The 23,914-nt window shown below is 38.8% G+C and overlaps 5 protein-coding genes and 1 pseudogene across 8 annotated transcripts; 2 read left to right on the top strand and 4 right to left on the bottom strand.

Moving 5' to 3' along the window:
- Positions 1-296: 296 nt before the first annotated feature.
- LOC145202655 (glutathione S-transferase B pseudogene) lies at positions 297-2,040 on the top strand (annotated as a pseudogene). The gene is made up of 2 exons (XR_013853309.1): positions 297-564; positions 627-2,040. The product of XR_013853309.1 is annotated as a glutathione S-transferase B pseudogene (transcript).
- Positions 2,041-2,088: 48 nt separating this feature from the next.
- Positions 2,089-3,290, bottom strand: LOC145202654 (glutathione S-transferase Mu 1-like). The gene is made up of 2 exons (XM_080075666.1): positions 2,854-3,290; positions 2,089-2,758 (listed from the first exon to the last, which is right to left on the bottom strand). The coding sequence occupies exons 1-2, from the start codon at positions 3,235-3,237 to the stop codon at positions 2,432-2,434; spliced, it is 711 nt and encodes a 236-aa protein (XP_079931792.1). The 5' UTR covers positions 3,238-3,290; the 3' UTR covers positions 2,089-2,431.
- Positions 3,291-3,666: 376 nt separating this feature from the next.
- On the bottom strand, positions 3,667-4,958 carry LOC145238928 (glutathione S-transferase Mu 1-like). The gene is made up of 2 exons (XM_080102216.1): positions 4,576-4,958; positions 3,667-4,434 (listed from the first exon to the last, which is right to left on the bottom strand). The coding sequence occupies exons 1-2, from the start codon at positions 4,918-4,920 to the stop codon at positions 4,246-4,248; spliced, it is 534 nt and encodes a 177-aa protein (XP_079958342.1). The 5' UTR covers positions 4,921-4,958; the 3' UTR covers positions 3,667-4,245.
- Positions 4,959-6,108: 1,150 nt separating this feature from the next.
- LOC145238866 (uncharacterized) lies at positions 6,109-14,756 on the bottom strand. Its single transcript, XM_080102140.1, has 13 exons — positions 14,594-14,756; positions 14,349-14,494; positions 11,787-11,947; positions 11,384-11,456; positions 10,620-10,774; positions 10,469-10,546; positions 10,200-10,352; positions 9,789-10,021; positions 9,392-9,479; positions 9,136-9,321; positions 8,660-9,063; positions 8,266-8,570; positions 6,109-8,182 (listed from the first exon to the last, which is right to left on the bottom strand). Exons 1-13 carry the CDS (start codon positions 14,692-14,694, stop codon positions 6,753-6,755), a joined length of 3,513 nt encoding a protein of 1,170 aa, XP_079958266.1. The 5' UTR covers positions 14,695-14,756; the 3' UTR covers positions 6,109-6,752.
- Positions 14,757-16,709: 1,953 nt separating this feature from the next.
- LOC145238433 (large ribosomal subunit protein eL30-like) lies at positions 16,710-19,948 on the top strand. Of its 3 annotated transcripts, none has more exons than XM_080101592.1 (5): positions 16,740-16,982; positions 17,097-17,139; positions 17,568-17,713; positions 19,314-19,444; positions 19,861-19,948. In XM_080101592.1, exons 2-5 carry the CDS (start codon positions 17,122-17,124, stop codon positions 19,917-19,919), a joined length of 354 nt encoding a protein of 117 aa, XP_079957718.1. In that variant the 5' UTR covers positions 16,740-16,982; positions 17,097-17,121; the 3' UTR covers positions 19,920-19,948. The 3 variants fall into 3 exon arrangements, with proteins under 3 accessions (XP_079957716.1, XP_079957718.1, XP_079957717.1); XM_080101591.1 differs by having other exon boundaries at positions 17,092-17,139; XM_080101590.1 differs by lacking the exons at positions 19,314-19,444; positions 19,861-19,948 and adding an exon at positions 17,974-19,304 and having other exon boundaries at positions 16,710-16,982; positions 17,092-17,139.
- Positions 19,949-20,391: 443 nt separating this feature from the next.
- Positions 20,392-23,369, bottom strand: LOC145238432 (protein disulfide-isomerase A6-like). Its single transcript, XM_080101589.1, has 10 exons — positions 23,270-23,369; positions 22,989-23,185; positions 22,717-22,843; positions 22,527-22,600; positions 22,138-22,419; positions 21,866-22,006; positions 21,702-21,792; positions 21,451-21,596; positions 21,004-21,195; positions 20,392-20,743 (listed from the first exon to the last, which is right to left on the bottom strand). Exons 1-10 carry the CDS (start codon positions 23,292-23,294, stop codon positions 20,690-20,692), a joined length of 1,329 nt encoding a protein of 442 aa, XP_079957715.1. The 5' UTR covers positions 23,295-23,369; the 3' UTR covers positions 20,392-20,689.
- Positions 23,370-23,914: the final 545 nt, after the last annotated feature.

Below are 23,914 nucleotides of genomic sequence, written 5' to 3'. Positions count from 1 at the left end.
TACTGATATACATGATATTTATGACAGATGTGTTAGGGTAACAGCATTGCTTTTACAATATAGATTGTAGGCTACCTGATAGTGTGGATCTGACGTTAAAAACATTATTAGAAAATTGCTGTTGAGTTCAATGCAGAATTTGAGCTAGCGCGGAGACAACTGCTCAAATAGGTGCTGAAACTGCGAGTGAAGTCGCCAAAACTTTTGCTTTGCATATTAATTTAGAAAGTGAATTTTTGCGGCATGCTGTCATTGTTTGGAAATGTTTGTTTTTTTCATTAGAAGATTGATCCCTAAGTGACATGGATGTGGTTTCGACACAGAACAAAATGATTTCTATGGATTAATGAAGTTCGCGCGCCAATTTTTTTTACGTCACGAGGCACTAGCAAACAAACCGGTCTAATGTGTTGACGCAATGATGAAGCAAATGTTCCATGTCCAACGATGCAAAGAAAGGCGTCAGTTATCAGTGAACTGCGGTTTGTTTTCGAACTGTTTGCACTTGTTTTAATCTTCTGCTTTAGGTGTGTTAAAGATATGCATGGCATTTATGGCAGATAAGTGAATTTCAGCTTTGGTTACACAATGTAGTTTGTACCTGACACCCAACCTTTGTTTGTTAGGCTTATTAAACTCACCAGGTACAATGTCTTTGCCAATCTTGGCTTACTGGGATATCAGATGTCTTGGTGAACCAATTAGACTCATGTTTGAGTATTTGGAGTTAAAATATGTAAACAAAATCTACCCTACTGGGGATGCTCCAACCTATGAACGTAAAGAGTGGCAGCATGATAAGGCAACGCTTGGATTTGACTTTCCAAATGTGCCTTACCTTATTGATGGTGATATAAAGCTTAGTGAAAGTTGGGCAATAATGAGATACATTGCAAGAAAACAGAGTACTTTAACAGCAACCACAGAAGAACAGGAAATAAATTGTGATATGCTGCAAGGGGTCATTGAAGATTTTCGGTACCGATTTATATCTCTAACATACTATTCAACAACAGAAAACTTTGAAGCCAACAAAAAACAATTTCATTTGCGGCTCCTGAAAGACCTGCAAAGATTTGGCTTGTTTTTAGGAACAAACAAATGGTTGATTGGCAAAGATTTAATGTTTGTTGACTTTGCACTGTGTGAAGCTCTGGACCAAATTAAATTACTATTTCCAAGATTTCTCGACGATTGTCCCCAAAACATTCATGATTACTACAACAACTTTATGACATTACCCACTATAAAAGCCTATCGGAGTTCCCCTAGATTTCAAAAGCTTCCAATAAACAGTAAATACAGCTATTGGGGAGGGAAAACAACCCTAGACTAACTTGCTCTTTAAGATTTTATTGCTATGTGCTGTGTACTACTATCATTTTTCACATAATATTGGCAAACAATGAAGTCTTTTTTGTTTTCAAATCATTGTGTATCAAGTTTACAAATATGCAGAAGTTTTTTTTGCATGTATATTTTGGAGCTTGATGTTACTGTATCATGTTTATTCAAATTGGTTACATTTGACATGGCAATTTATGTCACTGTAAATAGTTTAAACTTGCAGGGGTTAGAATGCCCACAGGTTTGTTTCATGCTATTGCAGAATTATGAAATGAAAAATTGCCTTTGCATATGTTATTTGCAGTAGGAACAAAAATATACATCTTAATCAATAATAATTTTTGAGACATGCTGTCTTGCAATTAACCGAAATTTTCCATTATTTTGGAACTTCAAACAAAATATATCAGTTCAAAGATAACCATCTCCTCAAACTAAATGCTGTAGCTTACTTTAGTAATACTATTACTTTAATAGAATTCCTAAATTGAATATATCTCTTGGATCAATTTTAACGCTCCCAGACACATGGTTTTGGTGGGTGGGTGAAACGGTCGGAGGTATTGTTTTGCGTATGTACACGTGTGAGTGAGCGTACAAATATTTTAACACTGTTTGATCTTCTGGCAGAAAAACCACAGGACGCAGCTGCAAAAACCTAACGATTGCAAATACACTAATGTAATAGTAAAATGGAAAGTGTGGTGGTATATACACAGCAGCTGCACCTGGTATTAAAGAATCTGTTCATACTGAGAAGAGAAAGAAATGAATGTCTCGTATTAGTGGAAATATTTGTTACGCGTACATGTTAGACCTTTTTGCTCAAGACTTCACAAAGTAATGTTTCTTTTTTTAACGAAAAAATGGATTTTCCCTGGCACTCTTCCAACAATTAACGTTTTGCCTCAGTTGAATCGCCTGATTTGAATTTACAAACATCCCTGCAGCAATGCACAAGCGACAATTGTCGAGTATATTATATTGTAGGTTATGATTATTACTAATTTACAAATTAGACTTGTAGTACACCCATGCACAAAACACATTTCAAACATAATCCAACAATTTGCAGAAATGCAAATTACAGCACAGGTTCTCCACCCCACGCAGCCTTTCTGGACATAACCGGGAACTTGTAATATTTATCTGATCTCTTGTACCTTACCACTTGTGGCTGGCCCTCAAAACGCACATAGTACAGTTTTACATTTGGAATAACATCTAGACATCCTGGTTCCATTAATTCAAGCCAGTCGAGAACATCAGCGAAAACGAAATCCACATACATCATCTTGTTACCAGTCAGCCATTGACGACTCGCCAGCACCCTTTCAAAGTTTCCCAGTGTGGTGGATAGGTTTGCTACGAAATTGTCTTTAGCCTCTCTATAGTTTGAATTGTAAGCAACCTGCAAGAATATTTAAATTAGCAATTTTTTTCCCGAGCTGTGCTTGCAATGAATTAAAACGGAAAACAAATGAAAAAAGCAAACATTATAGTTACATCAATCACTGCGGTCCTAAAATCCTGTGTAGCTCCTTGTGCAACATCGCAGGCTCTTTCTTCTTCATCAGTTTTGGGATAAAACATTCTGCTGCTTCGGGCGATGTGACGCAGTATGGCGAAACTTTCGGCCAATCTCATACCTCCTTCGGTGTAGAATGGTAGATTTGCAAAGTCGATTCCCAGAGTTTGCTTATCGGTAACCCAATCGCTCAAATCAAACTTGGGACCTTCTCCCATGTAGTAATGTTGGTAATCGTAAGGAACTTCAAGCCATTCCAGCATCATTTTTATTGGTAGACAAATGCCGCGAAACTTAAAGTAGGTTAGAGTAATCGTGCCTTTTTGGGATTTGGGCGTCAATTTTCTGAATAGTGAAGACATTTCTGCAATCACAGCAGTTCTAAGAGTTGGATATGCTAGTTTGTCTACAAAAGCACAATAATCAGAATTAAATTCAACGCATAATGTTCTAATTTTTTAAATACGATTCTCTGTTTGCCTGCGCATCTTTTGTTATTATACCAGCTCAAAGACACGAGCCGCCTTAGCAACCCCTATTCTATCAGCTATGATTCGTCAATTGCCGTGCAAAATTGATTTCCAGTCCTTGTGCACGGTAGTGTTCGAAAAACGTGGGTCCCTGACGAGTTCGTGGTCGGTTCTCCCAAATGTTTTGTTTATGTTCGAGATAATTAAAGGTTTAAAAATGTATTGACTGACCACTACAGTCGATATGGCTTGTACTATTTTTAATCTGATTTTTGGCACCAGACGCCATATGACCTACAAATCGCGTCACGTACCCAATGATAAATTTGCTTTGTCATGACTGTTTGTTAAAATTACAAGACAAAGTTACCATTTCAAACAAAGGTTTGCGGCCGCATTCTTGCAAGAAGATTTTGAATATCGCCTCCCTTGCATGACTAGCTGTCGTGCTGATGCAGTAGAGAAATACGCCAACGTGAGAGCAAGAAATACAAAAATTGGTTGTGTCATCGCAAAAATACGGTTTAGCAAGTCGTGTCCGTGGTCGCCAGAGGGCTTTTTTGTAACCTTTCACTATAGATGAAACGCAAGCAAAATGTTTTTGGAGCATTTAGAATCCCATGTTACATAGTAATCTGTTTGAGAAGGTGGTTGCAAACAGTACAGCCTGTGCACCCTGACAAGTGTATTACATTCAGTGGCTTGTATTATGTTCACAATCAATGTTTTTGCATGGAACCCAAGTATTTACCAATACACAAATCATAGTACTGGTTGGCCGCCCCACGTAGCTTTTCTTGACATGATAGGCAAGCGGTGGTATTGATCCGATTTCTTGTACTTTGCCACCTTTTCCAGACTTTCAAAACTTTCGTAGTATTTCTTAACATTTGAAAGAACCTATAGACACCCTGGTTCCATTATCTCAAGCCAGTCTAGGACATCAGCGAAAACGAAATCCACATACAGCAGTTGATCACCAGCGAGCCATTGCCGTTTTGCTAGCACCCTTTCAAAGTTTCCCAGTGTGGTTGATAGGTTTGATATATATTTTCGTTTAGCCTCTTCGAAGTTTGAACTATAGGCCACCTGCAAAAACACAATAATATTTTGTTTCAATGAGAATTATTTACCGAGCATGGTTACAAAGCAATAATTTTCGTTTGGTGAAAAACGTTTAGGTTGCCTGGATATAAAATGACTGAATATTTGGATAAACATTAACATTACCTCAATCACTGATGTTCTAAAATCTTGTATGGCGCCTTGTGCGGCATCGCAAGCTCTATGTTCCTCATCAGTTTCGGTGTAGAAGATCTTATTGCTTCTGGCGATGTGACGAAGTATTGCGAAGCTTTCGGCCAACTTCAGATCTCCATCGATGAAGAATGGGAGGTTTCCAAAGTCGATTCCTATCGTTGGCTTGTCGTTAAACCATTGGCTCTGGTCGAATTCCGGACCCTCTCCCATATAGTAGTATTTCATGTCATATGGAATTTCAAGCCATTCCAACATCATTTTGATCGGTCCACATAGGCCGCGAAGGTTGTAGTAGCCCAAAGTAACCTTTCCCATCTTAGCGTTTGTTTCAAAACTTCTCTGTACAGCTTTATGTAAACAAATCTGCAAAGCAGGTTGTCGAAGTTAAGTCTCAAAAAACTATAAAATCGAAACATCGTGTGGTCGATTGCCTGTTGCTCAAATAACATCGTGATCGAAATAACACCGGCCTTGACTGTGTATAAGCACTCTGATATATGATCTTACATACTTGTTGCATGTTTCAAACTTGCTTATTACACATTTAAATCGCCTCTAGGCACCTGCACTTTAACCTACACTTACTTCGCATGTTGGTTGGCTAAAGTAACCACAATGTCAACTTTGCTGAACTGCCGGATAACGGGGTTGTGAATAAGTATCGACATGTTTGTTTTGGGCACGCCAGAATAGCTGCTGCAAGGGTGGGATTTAGCAACTATAACGTTGTAACGTGAAGATCAAAACACGAAATGCAGAGATATTTAAAAATGTACCATATCAATGGTAACCTGTAATGCTGTATTTGAATTCCAAAATACGATTAGGTTTATTAATTGCTGAGGCCGTTGAAAGGTTTTCATCGCAGCTTTGAGCAGTTGCTGCGCTTTTCTTCAACGCACGAGATGCTACGCTTCTCTTGACTTCAGTACTCGCAAGTCCATGCTATTGGAATAGACTCTTACCGTACGGTCCGAGGCGCATAACCCATAAACGAACCTAAAATAATCTTGTTTAAGATATTTTCCCGAAAGCGTCCAGTATTTAAACCCCGTGCAAGAAGTCAAGGCTAATTAAATAATTTGGTGTTAGTTAACTTTTCGGCACAATTTGTAAGTATTTTTTTGTAAAAAATTGCTGAAACGCAATTCATTCAAGTTTACAAACGCACGAATAGTTAACTGTACTACAATGCGGTTGTGTAAGTTGGTGAAATCAGTGAGGTGCAATATACGCCAGTTTGGACTCGTTGCTGTGCAAAGCACGACCTGAAGCAACAGACGCTGTAGAAGTCACTAATTGCGGCGCTTGCACGATTTTTGCAGAAGAAGGTCGCTGCATTAGAAGTGCTCTTCTGCGCAAATGTTTTTGGTCACGCTTTCGGTTGGATCCGCCAAATCCGTGCATATAAACGTCCACTGTACTTATCACACCGTGCGTTGGGTAAGATATGCTAGATCTTTGCATCTTTATATCCAACCGATTCACCCAGTACAATTCTTATTCCTATAAATGTATTTGCTTGCGAGACGACTCTAACTGTCAAGGAACTAAGAAAAAAATCGATGAGCAGGATCAACCTGAAAAAAATGTATTAAAAACTAGATATGTCAAAATTAAAGATTATTGCATTGCACAGACACGTGTTCTAAATGGGATACTATGTACATGACAATATGTAGCAAAAATACAAAACAGTCGAATTTGTTGGTTCATCTGTTCGCTCCAACCAATGGAATGCGGCAGAAATGTTCAAATCAGTAACCATTGCAAACACAGTAGAAATTTGAAACGAGGACAAGTTAAACTTAGTACCATCGAGGTAAAAACAGTGGGAACATACAAAAAAATGCGTTTGCACATACGCCATGGAAACGTGTCCGTTGTAGATGCACAATAAACCATATTATGACAAGGCACAGAATTATTTTGACAATTGTACAATGACTTAAACCTAAAGCAATGCACAAGCGGAATGAAAAGTAATCCATAACATACAAATGCAGCCAGCAAAAAAACGCACGAATATTTACTTTTGTCAAGTTTTTTTCACAATATGTGATATTCCATATTATAAAACGCTAAAGACAATGCATTTGTTAAAGTAAGTCGAAGCGTTTTTTCGTGTTGCTGTAGCTGAAGTGACGTCACGTATCGTGTTTTACACTAGGTGGCGTAGTTGCACTTTCTTCTGTTTTTGGCTCATCGCAAATTTCATCTGACTCAAAAAGCAAATTTTCCTGACCTTTCAAGTCTGGCACGTCCGAGTGGCCTTCGACAATTTTAGCTTCATCGCGGGATTCATCGTCGCTGACCTTTTCCGGAATACTTTGCAATCTGAATACACTTATTTTGTGGCGTAGCGTTGGACTTTGCATGATCACCCTGGGCGGTATATTTGAACTTTCGTATCCTTCGTCAGATGAACTTTTGTAACCTCGTTCCTCTTCAGCTGAAATTTCAGCAATCGTCTTGGGTAAGGGTGGCGGTAGGTCATCTTTGTATTGATCAGTGTGTATAGTTTCCAACACATCATGAGGAACTTCGTCCTCTTCAGAGTGATCATTTTCTCGTGAGCCTAAACTAGAGCTCGCGTCCGAAAGTACCGCTTCAATAGTTTTGGGTTGCTCAGAACTATCATTTTCATTCGATTCCACACGAATCAAGCTATTTGAGTCCTTGTTATCTTCCAGTTTATTTGTTTCTTTGTCTAATACACTTTGAACTTTTAGTGTTTTGGGCCTGTTGGAGACAGTTTGTTTTGGGGATTTAGCACCCAGGCCACATTCGCTTTCCCACGTAATTTCGCCCGTTCCCATCATTCCACTGTCGGCGTCATCAGGCACCCCGCTCCTGCCTTCTTCGGACCTCGAAACAGTTCTGGTGACTTTCATTAGGGGTTTGTCTTCTAGTTTTGTACCGTCCGCTCGCATTTCCAGTCCCCAATCTTCTTTGAGTTCTACCGACATCATGTCAGCTACCTTCATTGGATCATCGTAAAACTTCATGACGTCACTTTCGGAGCTTACTGTCCTGAAGTTTACGCTCGGCTGTTTCTTTTGTTTCCGTTTCGCGTTCCACCATTTAAAGGCGTTCCATAAACCTGTCCCGCTGCCGCGTTTAGTTTCCGCGGTGGCAAAACCGACTTGTTGGTTGTTATTGTCGTCCACGAAAGTCACTTTATCGTCTGTTTTCCTGCGTTTTCCCAAACTAGGAAATGCATTAAATGTCGTTGTCTGAAGTTTGGTAGCGTTCAACTCGGCTTTGGTCTGCACAGAAAGATGATTTCCCTTTTGTACGACCTTCGGCGCGGACTTCAGTGGAACTTCATCGGCGATCATTAACAGATTTTGATTGTTGCTTGATGGTGCATTTGCTGGGTCGAATGGCCCACGGCTGGTTACGGACGGTGAAGCACTCGGGACAACTTGGAGGCGTTTACGAAGATTTTCTGTGAATGGCATCGTCACGTCGTGGGGGGAAACACCCGGACCCCACACCCCGCTTTTGTTTGGTTCGTAAGCAATTAACGGTGAAAGAGGAGTTCCAGGATTGTCGGTTCCCTCACCTTCGTTTCCTACGAACAACATCATTTCGTTAACCTGGATTAGTTCAATGTCCAAGTGCACGTTAAAAAAATTGGAGCCACTTCTTGCTTACCTGATGGACTTGGCATCGATGATGTCATCGAAGTGGTATCTCCGTAGAGATGACGCGCGTTAAGTCGAAATGCGAATCGTAGTTGTTTGGGTGATGGGATAGAAGTTCCGAACGATTGGCTGGAACCGAACGGTGAAAAGTTGTTCCCTGATCCGACGTCAGTCTCGCTAAACATTGAACCTGTGTCGGGTGATGGAAGCACAAACGAATCACGCCGCAGCCTTTGTTGGTGCCTGAGGATGAGTTGATTACCCCCTGACTTGTAAAATCTACGTTTTCGAGGAGGTAGTGTGCCTTTGGATCTCCTAAAAAGTTCAACACTTACATAAATTAAAGTTTCAAATCACATGAAAAATTCCAATTTATTTTTAAACAAAACATGCAATGTTCTCACCTTTTTCTTGTGGATAAATATACTCTTTCCTCCGCGTTTCGACGCTCTTCGTCATCACTGTCAATTTGAGGCGTTATCCCAGGATACATATTTTTACTTTCCACTCTGTCAATAACAAGCTTGGGAACAGACTCGTTCGACCTCTTTTTCGGAGACTTTCTGGTCCGTTGAAGTGCGTTGCGCTCTTCTAAAATGTTTTCGTTTGATTTCTTAAGTTTGCTTTTTGCTTTTTCATCTTTCGCCGATGTTAATGTTTTATTTGTTCCGCCTTCTGTTTCGGTTACGTCACTATCGCCGTCGTCCGCTTCTACGTCAGCATCATCATTTGTGTCGTCACCACTTTCGTCAGAAGTTATAATGTCATCGTTGGGGTCGTCCGGATTGGAATCGTGAGGGTCACGCAGCTGTTCATAGAAACCGACACCTAATAACGTTTTTCTAAACATTCGTCTACTTGGGGTTGGGGCAAGACCTACCGAAGATGGACTTGATTCATCATTCGAGTCATCTGAATCTTCTTCATCATTGTTGTTGCTAAGTAACCCAATCTTATCCGATTTGAAGTGTTTCCTTGTATTATGGCGAAACGGAGCAAGAAAGCCACTAGATGCCATGAAAGATCCGGCTTCGTTTACTTTGTCATGAAAGTTTGGTGGTTTATTCTGCATAAATGAAGAGGAGTTTACAATTTTCAGTTATTTGTGTCATTTGTTATATGGTTTGAACGCTTACCGTTACATCAGTGGAAATCTCATTCAGAGGAGCCATTCTGGTATTGCTGTTGTAGCTGTGCACTATTTGCATGTCATCCTTATCTACCCTGTAAAAATGAAAAAAATCTGTTATTTTTTATTTTATTTACCCTGCACAAATAATAAGGTAGCCTAATTCTTGATTTGGGTTGTCAACTGTTCATATTGTCAAACAAACAAGAAAATTATATTCTCTGAAACACAAATACTTTTAACTGTTTCTTTTTTTTTTTCTTCACGGGGTTCGAACCCAGGAACCTCCCGGGGACGAATCCCGATCAGGTTTTTTATGTCTGTATATGGGTCAGGCGCGCCAGGCCATTCGGCCAAGTTCCTGCCTTTAACTGTTTCTTACCGCATATCAAACTGTTTCTTACCGCATATCAAATGTCGAACCCATGTATGGTTCCACCTTGTGGTTAGCAGAAGCCTCCGTGTATGGAATATCGGGGTTGGCAACATTCCAAAACTTATCCTTCTCCAGCTTGGGATGTTTTGCGTACATCTGATCGGCAACAATCATCGTTACTTCGTGGTTTCGATCAATGCACCAGTTCACTTCAAAATCGTCGTCGTCTTCCCCGAACGGATTAATCAATTGCTCAGCAACCTGAAGACAGACAACGGTTTTATCTGTTGAAAATGCGAGGATTCAACGCATTGTACATTGATTAGGTTGCAATTATCTTTGGCAGCAATTTGTAAGACAGTCTATTCATAAAGCTTGATAAAATGAAACGTATCCTGGGCGGTTTTAATGAATGTTACTTCAATACAATGTAACTGACCTTTAGCCATCCCATGTAAAAGAAAAACTGCCCGATTGTAAAGATTGGAACAAACAAGTCAACTTCGTGGCCCTTGTATCCCTCGCTGATGTCCAGGTACTGCCGACTTAGAAGCGTTGACATAAAAAACATGTAGACAGCAACCGTAACCACCTGAAATGTGTCGTATTTCGAGTTAGTCATACAAAACCATATCAGGCTCTCGAGCTAGATCACAAATCACATATTGATTAACTTTTAGAATTTGGTCACTGTTTTACATACAATACCTGTGTATAAACCAAAGGTACACTGATCCAGTCGTAGTTAATCAGCCATCCGCAAAAACCACGGAATACGTTGAGCTCCTACAATAAAAAGACGTTTCCATTTGCAATTGGTTTCGGAGCGAATATTTTGCATGTTGATTATATAATCTACCTCCATTAAATGTTTAGCTATCATGTCGTCGTATATTCTTCCTTCTTGACGTATTTTGGAGACAAGGTTGCTAAACCACATCAGCGGAACCCAATATTTCAGGTTCACAGATTTGACACTTTCATACTGCTGATATTCGTTTTCCGTCATTAAACCTTTGTAAAGTAAATAAGTATAAGTATATTACTTATCCTATAAACTGTAAAAGTGTTTGTATGCATTTTGATCCCCTACAGCAGCGGTTCCCAAACTGGGGTCCGCGGTCCTTTAGGGGTTCGTGAGGCAATTTTGGGGGGACCGCGAAGCGGTTGAAGTTATTCTATAATCTTATTTGGCGCCAATTTGTGCCACTAAATCAGTTTAAATCAAAGTAGAATTGAGAATCGACTGTCTCCATTGCTAAACAATTGCCTTTATTGAATGCAACTATCAAAAAATGCAATTGTTCGCGCACAATCGTAATGTTTTTGTCCTGTTCGTGATGTCACATGCTGTCTTTGGATGATTGTTATGCGCAATTTTGCATAAGTAGCCAAAATCCTGCAATTAACATTCGTTGTGTGAAATACACATTTAGGCTTAAGGACCGCGAGCCCTCGAAATAATGGCGAAGGGACCGTTTTGCAAAAAATATGAAAAAGTTTGGGAACCACTGCCCTACAGTGAAGTCTACAGTCACAGTGAACCCTACAGTTTGTTTCACCCCTACAGTGAAACTGCAGTTTCAGCCAATCATATGAATAATTCAGATGGCGATGACGTACCAGCCTTGACGACATGCTCGATAGATGGAAAACGCTTGTAGACGGCAGTGGAGACCAGTCTGTAAGTGAGCACCTGAAGAAAAGCAAAAATTTAATGTCAAACCCAAAATGCAACAGAGGCATCGACATTACGTCTTTTGGCAGCTCATAACTCATTTCGTTGGTGGATGTATAACAAGATAAACTATGATTTTTGTCTATCCGAAAACTCTTCCTATTTGGCTCAAAGTTTTAAATGTGGCACACAAGTCTTTTTAACAGATAAACTATTAATAAATCGCGAGTTACAAGACGTTGTTAAATCGAAACAGTGCCTCATTGGGTAAGATTGCACATCTAGGTCAAAATGTGCTTGAAATTTGTAAAAGCATATCCGCAGTAACTGTGGTTCCTATAGCGTTACCTGCGACAAGTTGAGATAGCGAAGCAGTGTTCTGCGTAGAAGTCGACCTCTGTCGTCCGTACCATGCACATTGGAACCGATGATCATCATCAAACGATCAGGAAAAGGCAAATTCTCCAGTTGAGACCACCACCGACCCACAACAATCGTGACGTAAAAACCTGCATTGTGACGTATTTAGTTTTTTGGTGGTGGAGAGTTTAGCAAGGTTTTTATGGCTTGAATGCTTTAACAGGCAGAAATCCAATTGGTAAATGTCCCTATTCATACAAAACACAAGTCATTAGTGATACAGTTTCTACAGTTCGTACTAAATGGGTACTAAAATTTGGCTCATTTTACGCGGATCGTTGGATGATTGCGGGGCTCTGTACAAACAGTTTAAGCACTTAACCTTTATAACCGAAATCCGCAGTAAACGAAGAAAGTAGCCTACACGCAACTATAAGGTATAATCCAATATCGTCACTTGTTTGTATTCGAACTGATCATTTCCATGATCATAATATGGTTTGCCGTTTAAATAATAACCTAATTAAAATCAAGTTATGAAATATAATTAAAACGGTGTGTACAAAACATAAAACCCATGAAAGAATTACGTAGATAAGTCGCTTTGTCTGATATAAGTATAGGATTAAGGCGTGTAATTCTCTGATTGTACTGTCATTGCCATTAAATATATCGGTATTATTGCGCTTGAATGGAAGAATTCGTACATATGTTTGTTTTTGTGCATTAAATATTCTTTTTAATTTCGCAACAATCTATCTACGTTACGAAAGCCTCAAGTTTCATGCCAAGCTTGTTGTTTAATGGGGTACTTTTGTTACGATCCAGTGAAGCGTTGCTACTACAGCCTTGGGGGATAGTATATACTAGAGCTCTTCAACCGGGGTTCCACGGAACCCTAGGGTTCCGTACAACCCTTTCAGGGGTTCAGTGAACTTAAAGGGTTGCACGGGGGCTAGCAATTCGAACACGAATGATTCATAGTATCATTGTTTCGAACAGCAATGCTCGCCTGTGCAATATTGTTAACCTTTGTCACACCATTGATCAATTGTGACGTAATAAATACAACCTTGTTACACTCTAGCTATAAGTTGCGAGATTACTGTAGAAACGACCGATCCAAATAACACGACAATGCGTTTCAGTTAACCGTTTAATTCAAGTCAACCATTGTGATGTGCTTTGGATGTGTATGCATCTTTTTTCTTTGATGTAGCCTACTTGTATTACATTCATTAAAATTATTTTATGGGGGTTCCGCAAAGTTTGACAAAATACCTTAAGGGTTCCGCGTCACTAAAAAGGCTGAAGAGCACTGGTATAGACATTTACAGCTGTCAACTTTTAACCACCAAACGACCCCAGCGATTGCGCCATATGTAAATACTCATGTTGTTTGTATAGTGATGTTGTTAAAAGTTCACAACTAACCAGTTTAGCTAATTTGCATGTTGTTGAACTAGAATACGGGAGGACAGTTTACCACAGTCACATGATCTTTATGGTTTTAAAGTTCCGTCAAAGCAGGAAAACAATTCTCTCTTGTGCAATCTATATGCCCCTGATTCATGTTTCAGATTGCGCATTGGCTTTAATACAACCGTTTTTAGTTTTTTTTTAATGTCCAAATTAATGCGATTGTGGAAAACACTAATTGCGTTTGGAAAATTTCGATTGCGACTTATTGATTTGATTGATTATCCCAACTTACTGAGATGGAATAGGCAATGCGATGAAATCCATGTAATTGTGCCATTGATCAAATGGCTACCTCGAGGTAGCCAATACATTGGTTTGAAAAACAAAACAATAAAAAGGAAGGCTAAAAAATCGACTAGAAAATGGACATTAAAATTAACCAACAAAAACACTGCGAATGTATTGTTGGTAAAAGAGCAAGGAACAAACAACTTCTGTCATTGTATATGTCAAGTTACGAAACATATTGAAATAGCAGCAAATTACCAGAATCATGAGATTATGTTAAAAATTTCGCAACACACTTTTCCCAGGTGATTCACAGTTCAACCATGCGTTTGTCGGGAATCACCCATTGCCAGACGGCTCGCGCATTTTCGCAACCACCTCGAAACCGGTTCATTCCGGTCACAAACAGGCAATGGCGACGTCACTTGAAGGGTGGCGGCTTCAGTCAATCGATTTAGCAGCCTCAACAAAGCTTGTCTTGATATCGACCCATGCGACCACGAATGAAGAATTAGATTTGATGACAGCACAAGGAGAAGACACAGATGGTCAAGCTCCATGTACATTTTGTCAATCAAACCCGTTTATAGAAAATGAGCTTTGTGCCGTTTGTCAGGACGGAATTAAAAGGAAATGTTGTCCGTTAATCATTAATTCCAAACAGGATGGTGTAAAAACTTGCACCTACCATTAAGGGACTACTGCAAATATACGTATAAGACAACAATACACGTGTTTGCACCTGTTTTCGTGCCTACGCCAAAGCCAATATTAGCCTTGTCTGCACGGCATGTAACGACCCGAGGGTATTTGATGCATGAAGTAAAAGTTGACACTTACCCAATACAAAGCTAATTGGCACAAGGTCTGTGTAATTCTGGAACTGAAGGCACAGTTTCTCAAAGTATTTCTTTTGGTCCCCAAAAAGTGCAAAACGGTAGACCAAGGACAACAAACAGTAGAGCGTAATGTAGATAAGAAACTCCCTGAAAACAAAACATCCCCATTTATAGAGTTTTGATCTACCCATTTTGTCAATATACTTGTACCTAAAGTTGTTTAGTGATAAAGGTTTTGGAACTTACTTGTAAAATAGTTTGTACACGCTTCCCCTCCATCGTACTAACAGACTCGAAAATCCTCCCAATCTCGCATTGGCCACTTTGTGGGTGTACGTCACCGTCATTGTCCCACCCTGAGCGCCCTTCACTCGCCAACTACTCTTAAACCCTACACACGAAGCTGTAATCAAAACATACACTATCTGTAGTTAAACAAACCAATATCATCCTAATTACTAGTTTCAACAACATCTTATGTAACCGTATGTAGTTATTCTCCTAAACGCAGCTTACTCGGGTCACTACGAGGTTACCAACCCTTCATTGTACACCTATCTCTCTCTGCTACTGATTCTATTTCTGACTCATCAATTATTGACACCTTCCGCTACGGCATACTCTCTTCTGTTTTGATTTTGTTCTTCCTGCGCTTACCTTTAAAAACTAATCCATTGGTAGGTTACATAATTCCAACAACAACCGAATGTACCTGTTGCAGACTACGACCATGGTAACTGAAATCCAGGTTTCCAACAGGTCGATTGCATCAGTCTCACTATTGTGTTTTTCTCACCGCTCGTAACAAGAGCAGCGGCAGCCGGAGCTGAAGGTTCCCTTTCTCCTAAAGCTGATATCAACTACGACTGATAGAACCAAGTGCTCTTATTGGATACAAACCGGGTAGACCACAAAATGCAAACATAATCATACCACTTTATGCCAGTCACAAACATACAGCCAATCATCACTATTCTGGCTGCAATTCATTTTTTAACATACACCTGAACCAGCGTTAGAAACAATGAAAGTTGCATCACATTTTGAATAGACCGAGCAGGAAACACGTGACCGTTGTGTTGCGACATACGGGCGGCTCCTGCCTCTAATTGAAGCTGGTTCAGCACTTTTACAATAACACACACAGCTCTTCTGTATTGTGTGTCGCCGTAGCAACCGCAGGCCCACTAAGGGCGATGTGCTGTTTCCTGTTTAGGTTGGCACAACGCGCGGTGGTCAGAAAGTCAATCGTCTGCTCAACCTAAAAGACTATCTATCTGTACTTTTTTAACACCTCACTTCCCTCACAACAATTTCGTTTTAAGCCTTTGATTTAGCACAACAGCTCGTCTACGCTTCATCACCCAGTAACCACACGGTCAACCGTATCGGGATACATTAAAGGCGTAGCTGCCCTATCAGCCTTCCATTTTTGAGGCTATGTACGGCAGATTTGAATATAGATCAGCATAATGAAAACACTACATAAAAACAAATGTACCTCCTACACGGCTAACGAAAAAAGCGTGTCATTTAAACTTAAGCGTGAAGCATCGTTGGCTGTTGACAACAATAAACGTCGTTGGATTTCGACAAAAAAATCGTCAAGCGGATTCGAAGCGTTTTCTTTTGCGATGACGCGCATTGTTGTTTGTACCAAGTAAGGAAATCTAGTTTTGTTCCAGTTAAAGCCTGTTCGAACCAGAAGTCGCAATTCAAAAAACGCACTGATGTAGATTTTTTTACTTTTAAGAGATACTGCTGTCAACTGAATATAGGATTTTGGGGAAAAAAAGTGTAATTCGTTTGTATAATAGTTTCGGCCATGTGCAAAATTCCAGTTTGCTGCCATTAGGCTTGTCCAAAACGAGTTTTTTGTGTCGCTTTTGATGTTTTAGATACGATCCTTCGGTACGCGGTTGGGATTCCCAGAGAAACATCCATCAGGTAAATTCGATTAAACCCACTTGAACTGGAGTTCATTCCGTTGTTTCGTTAACCCGTAGTCGGATGATGTATAATTTAGCATCTTAACACCGTCTGACACTTCGTGAATTATTATCCTTTATTGCATAGGCTACATTAAGTTATGAGATTACGGTAGTGAATGCTTGTCTTATAATTACATTAAAATCCTTTTATTAAAGCACAAATTTGTTTGTTAGGAATGAACTTTTTTCAAAATAGAAGATTGTCAAACGAAAACGGTCATTCATATTCGAAAAGGCTCACACATGCATTTTTAAACAACGACAAATTTAATTCTAAATGTGTGTCCATTACAAAATCGTCTTCTTAGGTTTTATTAAAAAAGACTACTAACGGCACGGCTTGTAGCCGCAACAAAAAGAACAAACGTTATCTTTCAGAAGTCTTGCGTCATGTTTTATTCCAGAGACGTTCTTGAACGAGAATGTTCACAAGGACAATTTAGCAGTTGTTTGCTAAAACAAGTGTAAATAAAAAGAAAAAATAGTGTGTTGGGGATAAGTTAGAACTCTTTTAGGGGACAAAACTGCGTAAAGTACTGCTTGTATCTTTGACCAATTATACATAGAAATCAGTTTTCGCCAAGATAGAAATCGTTCGCTCACCTTTGAACTCCTTTTGCGTGGAGCCATCGTGGTAAACGGAGGTAAGTAACTTCACTCATATTTATAACAAAAAATGTGATTTTTAGGGCCCTAGGTCATTGAAAAATGTTTTTAAATCTCTATTTTTGATTACAATTTTATTTTCCTCAGCGCAGTTTCGCAATCCACAACGTTTTCAAAATGCCGGCCAAGAAACAAGTAAGGACTACACAGTACACACATTTTGTATAAAGTTAGCATGTAAACGTTAGAAAAAAAACGCTATTCTATGTTGATACCAGCTTGCACTATTTGTCAAATTGTATTCCTTGTTGTGTTAATTGTAAAGCCAAAAACCAAACAAAATACAAAGTTACAACATTACAAATCCCAAACCAGCTTTGCTTTGGTCGACCTCTATGTTTTATACTTTTCGTGTTTGCTCCTTGCAACCCTTGCTGTCATTGTCCATTGCACAGCAAGTTACTTTTAAAGAGCTAAAGCATTACAGCCTTGCCATAACTACTGTTCTGCTGCATTGCATTACAGATTTAAGCTAAGGCTACATTTCCAGTCTAAATTTTGTAAAAAGTTTTTCATATTGGGTTCATTTTTCTTTCAAAACATTCTCTATTGCCTGTCAACAGAAAAAGGCGATCGAAAATATCAATGCCAGACTTCGACTGGTGATGAAAAGTGGCAAATACCACTTGGGATATCGTCAAACTTTAAAGAATTTGAGGCAGGGAAAAGCAAAACTTGTCATTCTTGCTTCAAATTGTCCCGCTTTAAGGTTGGTTTGAGTTTCAAAATACTTTTTAGGGAAGTAACATACTTGTAAGTTGTAATCCTCTGGAATAAGGCTGACCTGTATTCAATTTTTGTAACAGTTTGGTAAAAGTAAGAGGAACATAAGTTCACAGTGACCTAAAGACATTGTCCCTCAATGGATTTTGTCTGTTGGACACAGTGAGACATTTAATCCTTAATTTAAAAGTATGTTTAATTTTGTCAATCTCAATGATTTAACAAATAATATATCCATCAATACAGGTTTGGGTAAGGCTAATAGTTCTGTTAAACTTACTAACTTCTGCAAACATGTCCATTTCCTGTCGGTTCTACGCTGACAAGTTCCCAGAGGTTGAAGATGTGGTTATGGTAAATGTACAGTCCATTGCGGAGATGGGAGCTTATGTTCGACTCCTTGAGTACAACAACATTGAAGGCATGATTCTTCTCAGTGAACTGTCAAGAAGAAGAATTCGATCTATTAACAAACTGATCCGTGTTGGTCGAGATGAGTGTGTAGTTGTAATTAGGGTAGACAAGGAAAAGGGATACATTGATCTTTCGAAACGGCGTGTTTCACCAGAGGAAGCTAAGAAGTGTGAAAACAAATATTCCAAGGCAAAATGTGTTCACAGTATTCTCAGACACACTGTCGAGCTGCTTCATGTGGAAGGAATTGAGGTTGATTTTGAAGATTTCTTTCAGCGTACTGCCTGGGCTTTTGACAAGAAGTACAAAAGAGCAAATGAAAAATACCCAGCATCTTATGACATTTTCAAAAAGGTAATTGAGGACACAAGTATCTTAAATGAGCTTGAAATAAGCGAACCCGAGAAAAAGCTCCTGCTAAAAAATATTCAAAGGCGACTTACACCACAAGCTATGAAGGTTCGGTCAGATGTAGAAGTTTCTTGTTATGCTTATGAAGGTGTAGATGCTGTAAAGCGTGCTCTGAAGACAGGAGTGGAATGTTCAACCGAAGAACACAAAATTAAGATTAACCTTATTGCTCCCCCATTGTATGTTCTAACAACTCAGTCTTTGGATCGGAATTTGGGTGTGGAAGCTTTACAGAAGGCATTGAATTGCATTGAGGAGACAATACTTGCTGCTGACGGAATGTTTAATGTAAAGATGGCACCAAAAGTTGTAACAGATGTGGATGACATGGAATTGCAGAAAGAACTTGAAAAATTGGCTCTTCAAAATGAGGAAGTGGACGGTGATGATTCGGCAGATGAATATGATGATTAAAAAGGATTCACATAAAATATAATTTTATTTTATCAGTCTAAAAAGAATCTTTTGTGCAAAAACAGTGATCAATAGAACAACCTGATTTTCTTTGGTATAGTTTCCATTCAAATGAGTTATTCATTAAAGTTACCAAGTCATATTGCTTTTGTGCTAGACATCCTTCCAATTTGACATTTTTTGTTTCCAGAGTCTTTATCGGCTGTTGTGTACAATATTTCATGTGGTGTACAAAGTTTCCTTTAATTTACAATTTCCACAATATTTTGTAAATGGCATGTCAAGATGGTGCTTGGCAGAAAGGGTTATTTTCAGTGCGGAACATAACATATTTTTCATTCTTTCAGAAAATCTGAGATCGAGTATTATGCAATGCTTGCAAAGACTGGTGTCCACCACTATACTGGCAACAACATTGAGTTAGGAACAGCTTGTGGAAAATATTTCCGAGTATGCACGTTAACCATCACAGATCCAGGTATATTGTGGAGATTTGCTGTTGCATTTATTTACCATCGTTGTTTGTGCAAGATCATGCTTTAAAAACAATACAATTAAAATTGTGGGACATTTTGGAAACCTTGCTATTGCAAAATATTAGTGTAAGGTGTCTTCATGATAAACTTGACGTTTTAACAAGGGTTTAAATGTGTTTGCTCCCTGCAACTCTTACTGTGATTTTACTGATCCAGTAAGTTACTTCATAGGAGCTATATATTCTTGGCCATGCCATAACTACTATTTTGCTGTGTATGCATCATGGATTTAAGACTTGGCCACAGGACATGTTGTATTCAAATATTATACTGAAAGTCCACCAGTAAACAGTGGCGTAATGTCTTGTAGTGCTTAGATGCTAAGGACTAGTAAACAATTGAATTATACTTTTTACAGGTGACAGTGATATCATCAGGAGCATGCCTGCCCCATCAGGCCAAACTGCAGGGGATTAAAGTGGAAATAAATGAGAAAAACAATATTATGTGTTGTCTGTGTTTTTCTTGAGAATCATGATAGTTTGTTGTGAAAATAACCTGTTCCAGATTCACATGCCAAAACACATCTAAGTTTTAGGGTAATTCACCAATAATGTTTAGAAAGGTAGAAATGGGTACTGGCTATAGTTTGTCCTCTTTCACACAAACATTGCCTAAAAATGCCTTGTGTAATTACAACAGCCGTGATCAACCTCCAGCTACTGAACAAAAACATGTTACATTTTCTCAAAGATGCATAACAGAATGTGTTTTTAAAAATTTTTCAATTTCTTCGTGAATACATTAAATGTATCTCTGCTAGAAGTTTGTGCCGCAAATGTCAGCAATATTAATGCATTTAGACAAGACTATTTACTCAAAAAAACCTGAAGCTGCTAATAACCTTTCCTGACATATGTAATCACTCTGAACAATTGCCCTTTACAAACTGTGTCACCATTCGTTTATTCCTGCACACAAGAACAGCAGAAAGTGACATAAATATTTTCAACAAATACAAATGTAGGGCTGCATGGTAATGCTTACGATTATTTATTCACTTCTGTCTTTTGGACAGAAAAATGATAATTTCTCTGATGGTTAAGCCAAAGTATGGCTGAAATAGGATGACCACAATATCACTGCTAAAACAACAACCAACAGTGGTCGGTTGCGATCAGCAATAACTACTGCAAACGGAAAATCAAGCGATGCTTCAGATTGTCTAGTTTGTTCAGTTGGTGACATCATAATTCATCATCCCATTTAAAATCACTGAGGTCAACGTCCTCCTCTTCAATCTGCAAAAAAAATATTGCATTTAAATTAGGCCTGCCATATTTCAATCCCCAAAAAATTTGGCTGTTTTCAAAGGCATAATTGTCACATATGTATTTAGTAAATCAGAAATTCTTTCAAAAGGAGGAAATTGGGGCACTTTTTCTTGTCCTCTTGAGGACAACTTGTTTTTTGTTAAAAAGGAGGACATGTCCTCCAACAAAGGACGTGTGGTTTGCCTAATTTAAACATATCACATGTGAAAAATGTAAACTACACATACTGGTGGGGCTTCTTCTCCATCCCATGGGTCTCTGGTCTTGATTTCAGGAACTTTATCAGCTGGTAATGGGTATGTGTTCATTCGTCCCCTTCCGTAGGTGAGAACCCCAAGGAACGGTTTTAATCCTTCCTCACTGAAGGCACCAGCGTGTGAAGCATATACCTCTTTTCTGACATTGATAGCAACAATTGCCTGCAAAGCAAGTTTAATATTAGAGAAATTGCAGCTACTGAATATTGAAAGAAAATGTATGTGTTTGACCATCTTATGTAGCTCCATTGAGACTTACTATCGTGCTACAGCACATAAGTTTAGAATTTAATATTTGTTTTCATTGCAACCAATCGTCATGTAATGTTACTTTATTATGTCGAACTATCAACTTACACAGGAACAGAATTTTAAACTTAACATTATAAATATTTTCTAAAAAAATATGTTGCTTACTGGGTATCCTGCACCACCGACACCAACAATTTTTTCAAGTTCAGGCAAGGCAAGCGCTGGAATCCATGCCCAGCCCCACTTTTGTTTTTTGTACTTCTCTCCCAAAGATTTTAGAAGGTCAATGTACTCATTTCTTCCATCTTTGCCTGCAACCCATAAACAGTAATAATATGGTAAAAAATTACTGTGTATGTTTTAAACACAATGGACAAGATGTCACCGGTCCTGGAACTACATATTGACACACTCACCACTGTCCATTAGGTCAGGAAGAACTGAAATAATGCAGAGTTGTTTGGCACATTTTTCTTCCCAGACTTCCTGATTAATCAGCTCATCTACCTAACAAATTAATAAATTCAATGTAAAAAAATAAGTCAAATAAGACTCAAAAACCAGCACAAAGAGAACATACTGATGGGGGCTCAAGGTTTTCATCAAAATATTCCATAGCCTTGTTTACGATTGAAGAAGCATCTCTTCCACCTTCATAGTCAATAGGTGCATCATCTTTGAAACCTTGTCTGAAGACTTTGATGGTTGGAAAGCCACGAATCTGTATGAAAACATAACAGTGCAAACATACACTATAATATCTAATGACTACAGAGTGTTACTGAAAATCAAGCATGAAAAAGTGTTTATTTTATACACAATGTACTTCAATATATATGATTTTAAACTTACCCCATATTTGGAAGCCATTGCTTGGTGGACAGTTGCATCGAGGGCACCAAGTTTTACTCCACCATCTGTCTTTTCTTTAATGTCAGTAGCAGCTGATCTCCAAACTGGCTCCAAATTTTTGCAGTGGCCACACCATGGAGCAAAGAATTCAACTAACCAGGTTTCCTTGCTGTCCAAAACTAACTCTTTGAAGTTGGCATCAGTCAAGGTTACAACGTCATTGCTGCCACTGCCACCGCCGCCGCCACCACCAGATCTGCTTCCTCCACCAGATTTCTTTCCCTATTAAAGCAAATTGTCATTACTTTAAAGCTGTTGCATCAGAAAACAAATGCATAATAAAACAAATTCATTTTTACTTTGTAAATGAGAACAAAAAATATATTTACCGCTTTTCTATCTTTCATCATTTGACGGATTTCATTCATGGCATTGTCTACAATGGCATCTTCTGAGCGTGCACCTAAAGTTGATTATAACTGTATAAACTGTCTGCGGTATATACATATTTTATACTTTTTCATACAGGATTGCAAATATCTTACAAAAACTTACAAATAGATAAGACAGTGCGTTTACCTTGGTAATCCTTGGGAGACTCTTTATCATACCCAAAGATTTTGATTGTTGGAAAACCTTGAACACCATACCTGCCACCAAGGGATTTATGCTCATCAGCATTAACAGCACCAACATTACAGGCTCCCTAAAAAAGCTACTGTTAAACTTTAAATCCCACCGAAGGGAAGATTTTTCTAGCCTATGTGGAAATGCCTGGCGTACTGATTTACAATGATTTCACAAAAGTAACACAACAGGAGTTAAACAAAGTTTGTCAGAGCAATTTTTACCTTCAAGTTTGAAGCAACAGCTTTCCATGTTTCTGTTAGTCTCTGACAATGTCCACACCATGGTGCATAAAATTCAATTATCCAAAGTTCATCGGAATCAACAACTTTTGATTGGAAGTTGCTGGGGGTGAGTTCAACAACATCATCATTGGGACCGTAAAACCCATATGACAGTGTCACATGTAGAAGTAAAACACCTGTAACAATAAACAACTGTTAAGATATTTGGTAGAAATAAGAAAATTATAAATAAACCAAAGAAACAGTAAAAGTCTACAAACCTGTTAACTTTAACAACATTTTCATTCAGTTAAGTCGAAGAGGGTGGTGAAACTATTCTAATTTTACAAAAATTGTGATCTGCAAAACAAGGTTTTCATTTGACAAGTGTAAAGATGCCATAAATTTTAAACCCCTAAAAATACTGTCAATTTTGTTTGTCTGCAAATCGCAACGGCACTCGATACCTAACATAGCTCTCTCTAGCTGACTTCAGGTACGAGTATACCACACTGACGTGATATGTTAACGAGCAAGCAACGATAACAAACCGTGCTCGTATTTCGCGTAAACCATGTGTGGCTTTCTCTGATTGGTGCATTTCTGCCGCTTGATGTCGTCAAAAGAAAACTACGTTGCAAGAAAACTCATTTTCATGCAATAAACAGTCATTTTACAAGGTTTTTCTGAGTCTAACTGCGAACAATTATCAATAGCCCTTATTTGCAACAAAGAAATATCATAATATTCTGCTGTAGTACCCTGGCCATCAGCTTGCATGCATGGTTAGTCACGCGTTAAAACAACGTTAAAGGCCACGTCGTTATCGTAACGCCATTGCCGGAAGGCAGTTATTACAATGTACACCGATATGCTACGTAGCCTAATTCAAATCGGTAATTAATACAATGACCAACACGGGTATC

The sequence above is a fragment of the Phallusia mammillata genome, chromosome 7 (genome assembly GCF_965637545.1).
Source record: "Phallusia mammillata chromosome 7, kaPhaMamm4.hap1.1, whole genome shotgun sequence".
NCBI classification, from domain to species: domain Eukaryota; kingdom Metazoa; phylum Chordata; class Ascidiacea; order Phlebobranchia; family Ascidiidae; genus Phallusia; species Phallusia mammillata.
The sequence above is the reverse complement of the archived record's forward strand: the minus strand, read 5'-3'. Positions and strand labels throughout refer to the sequence as shown.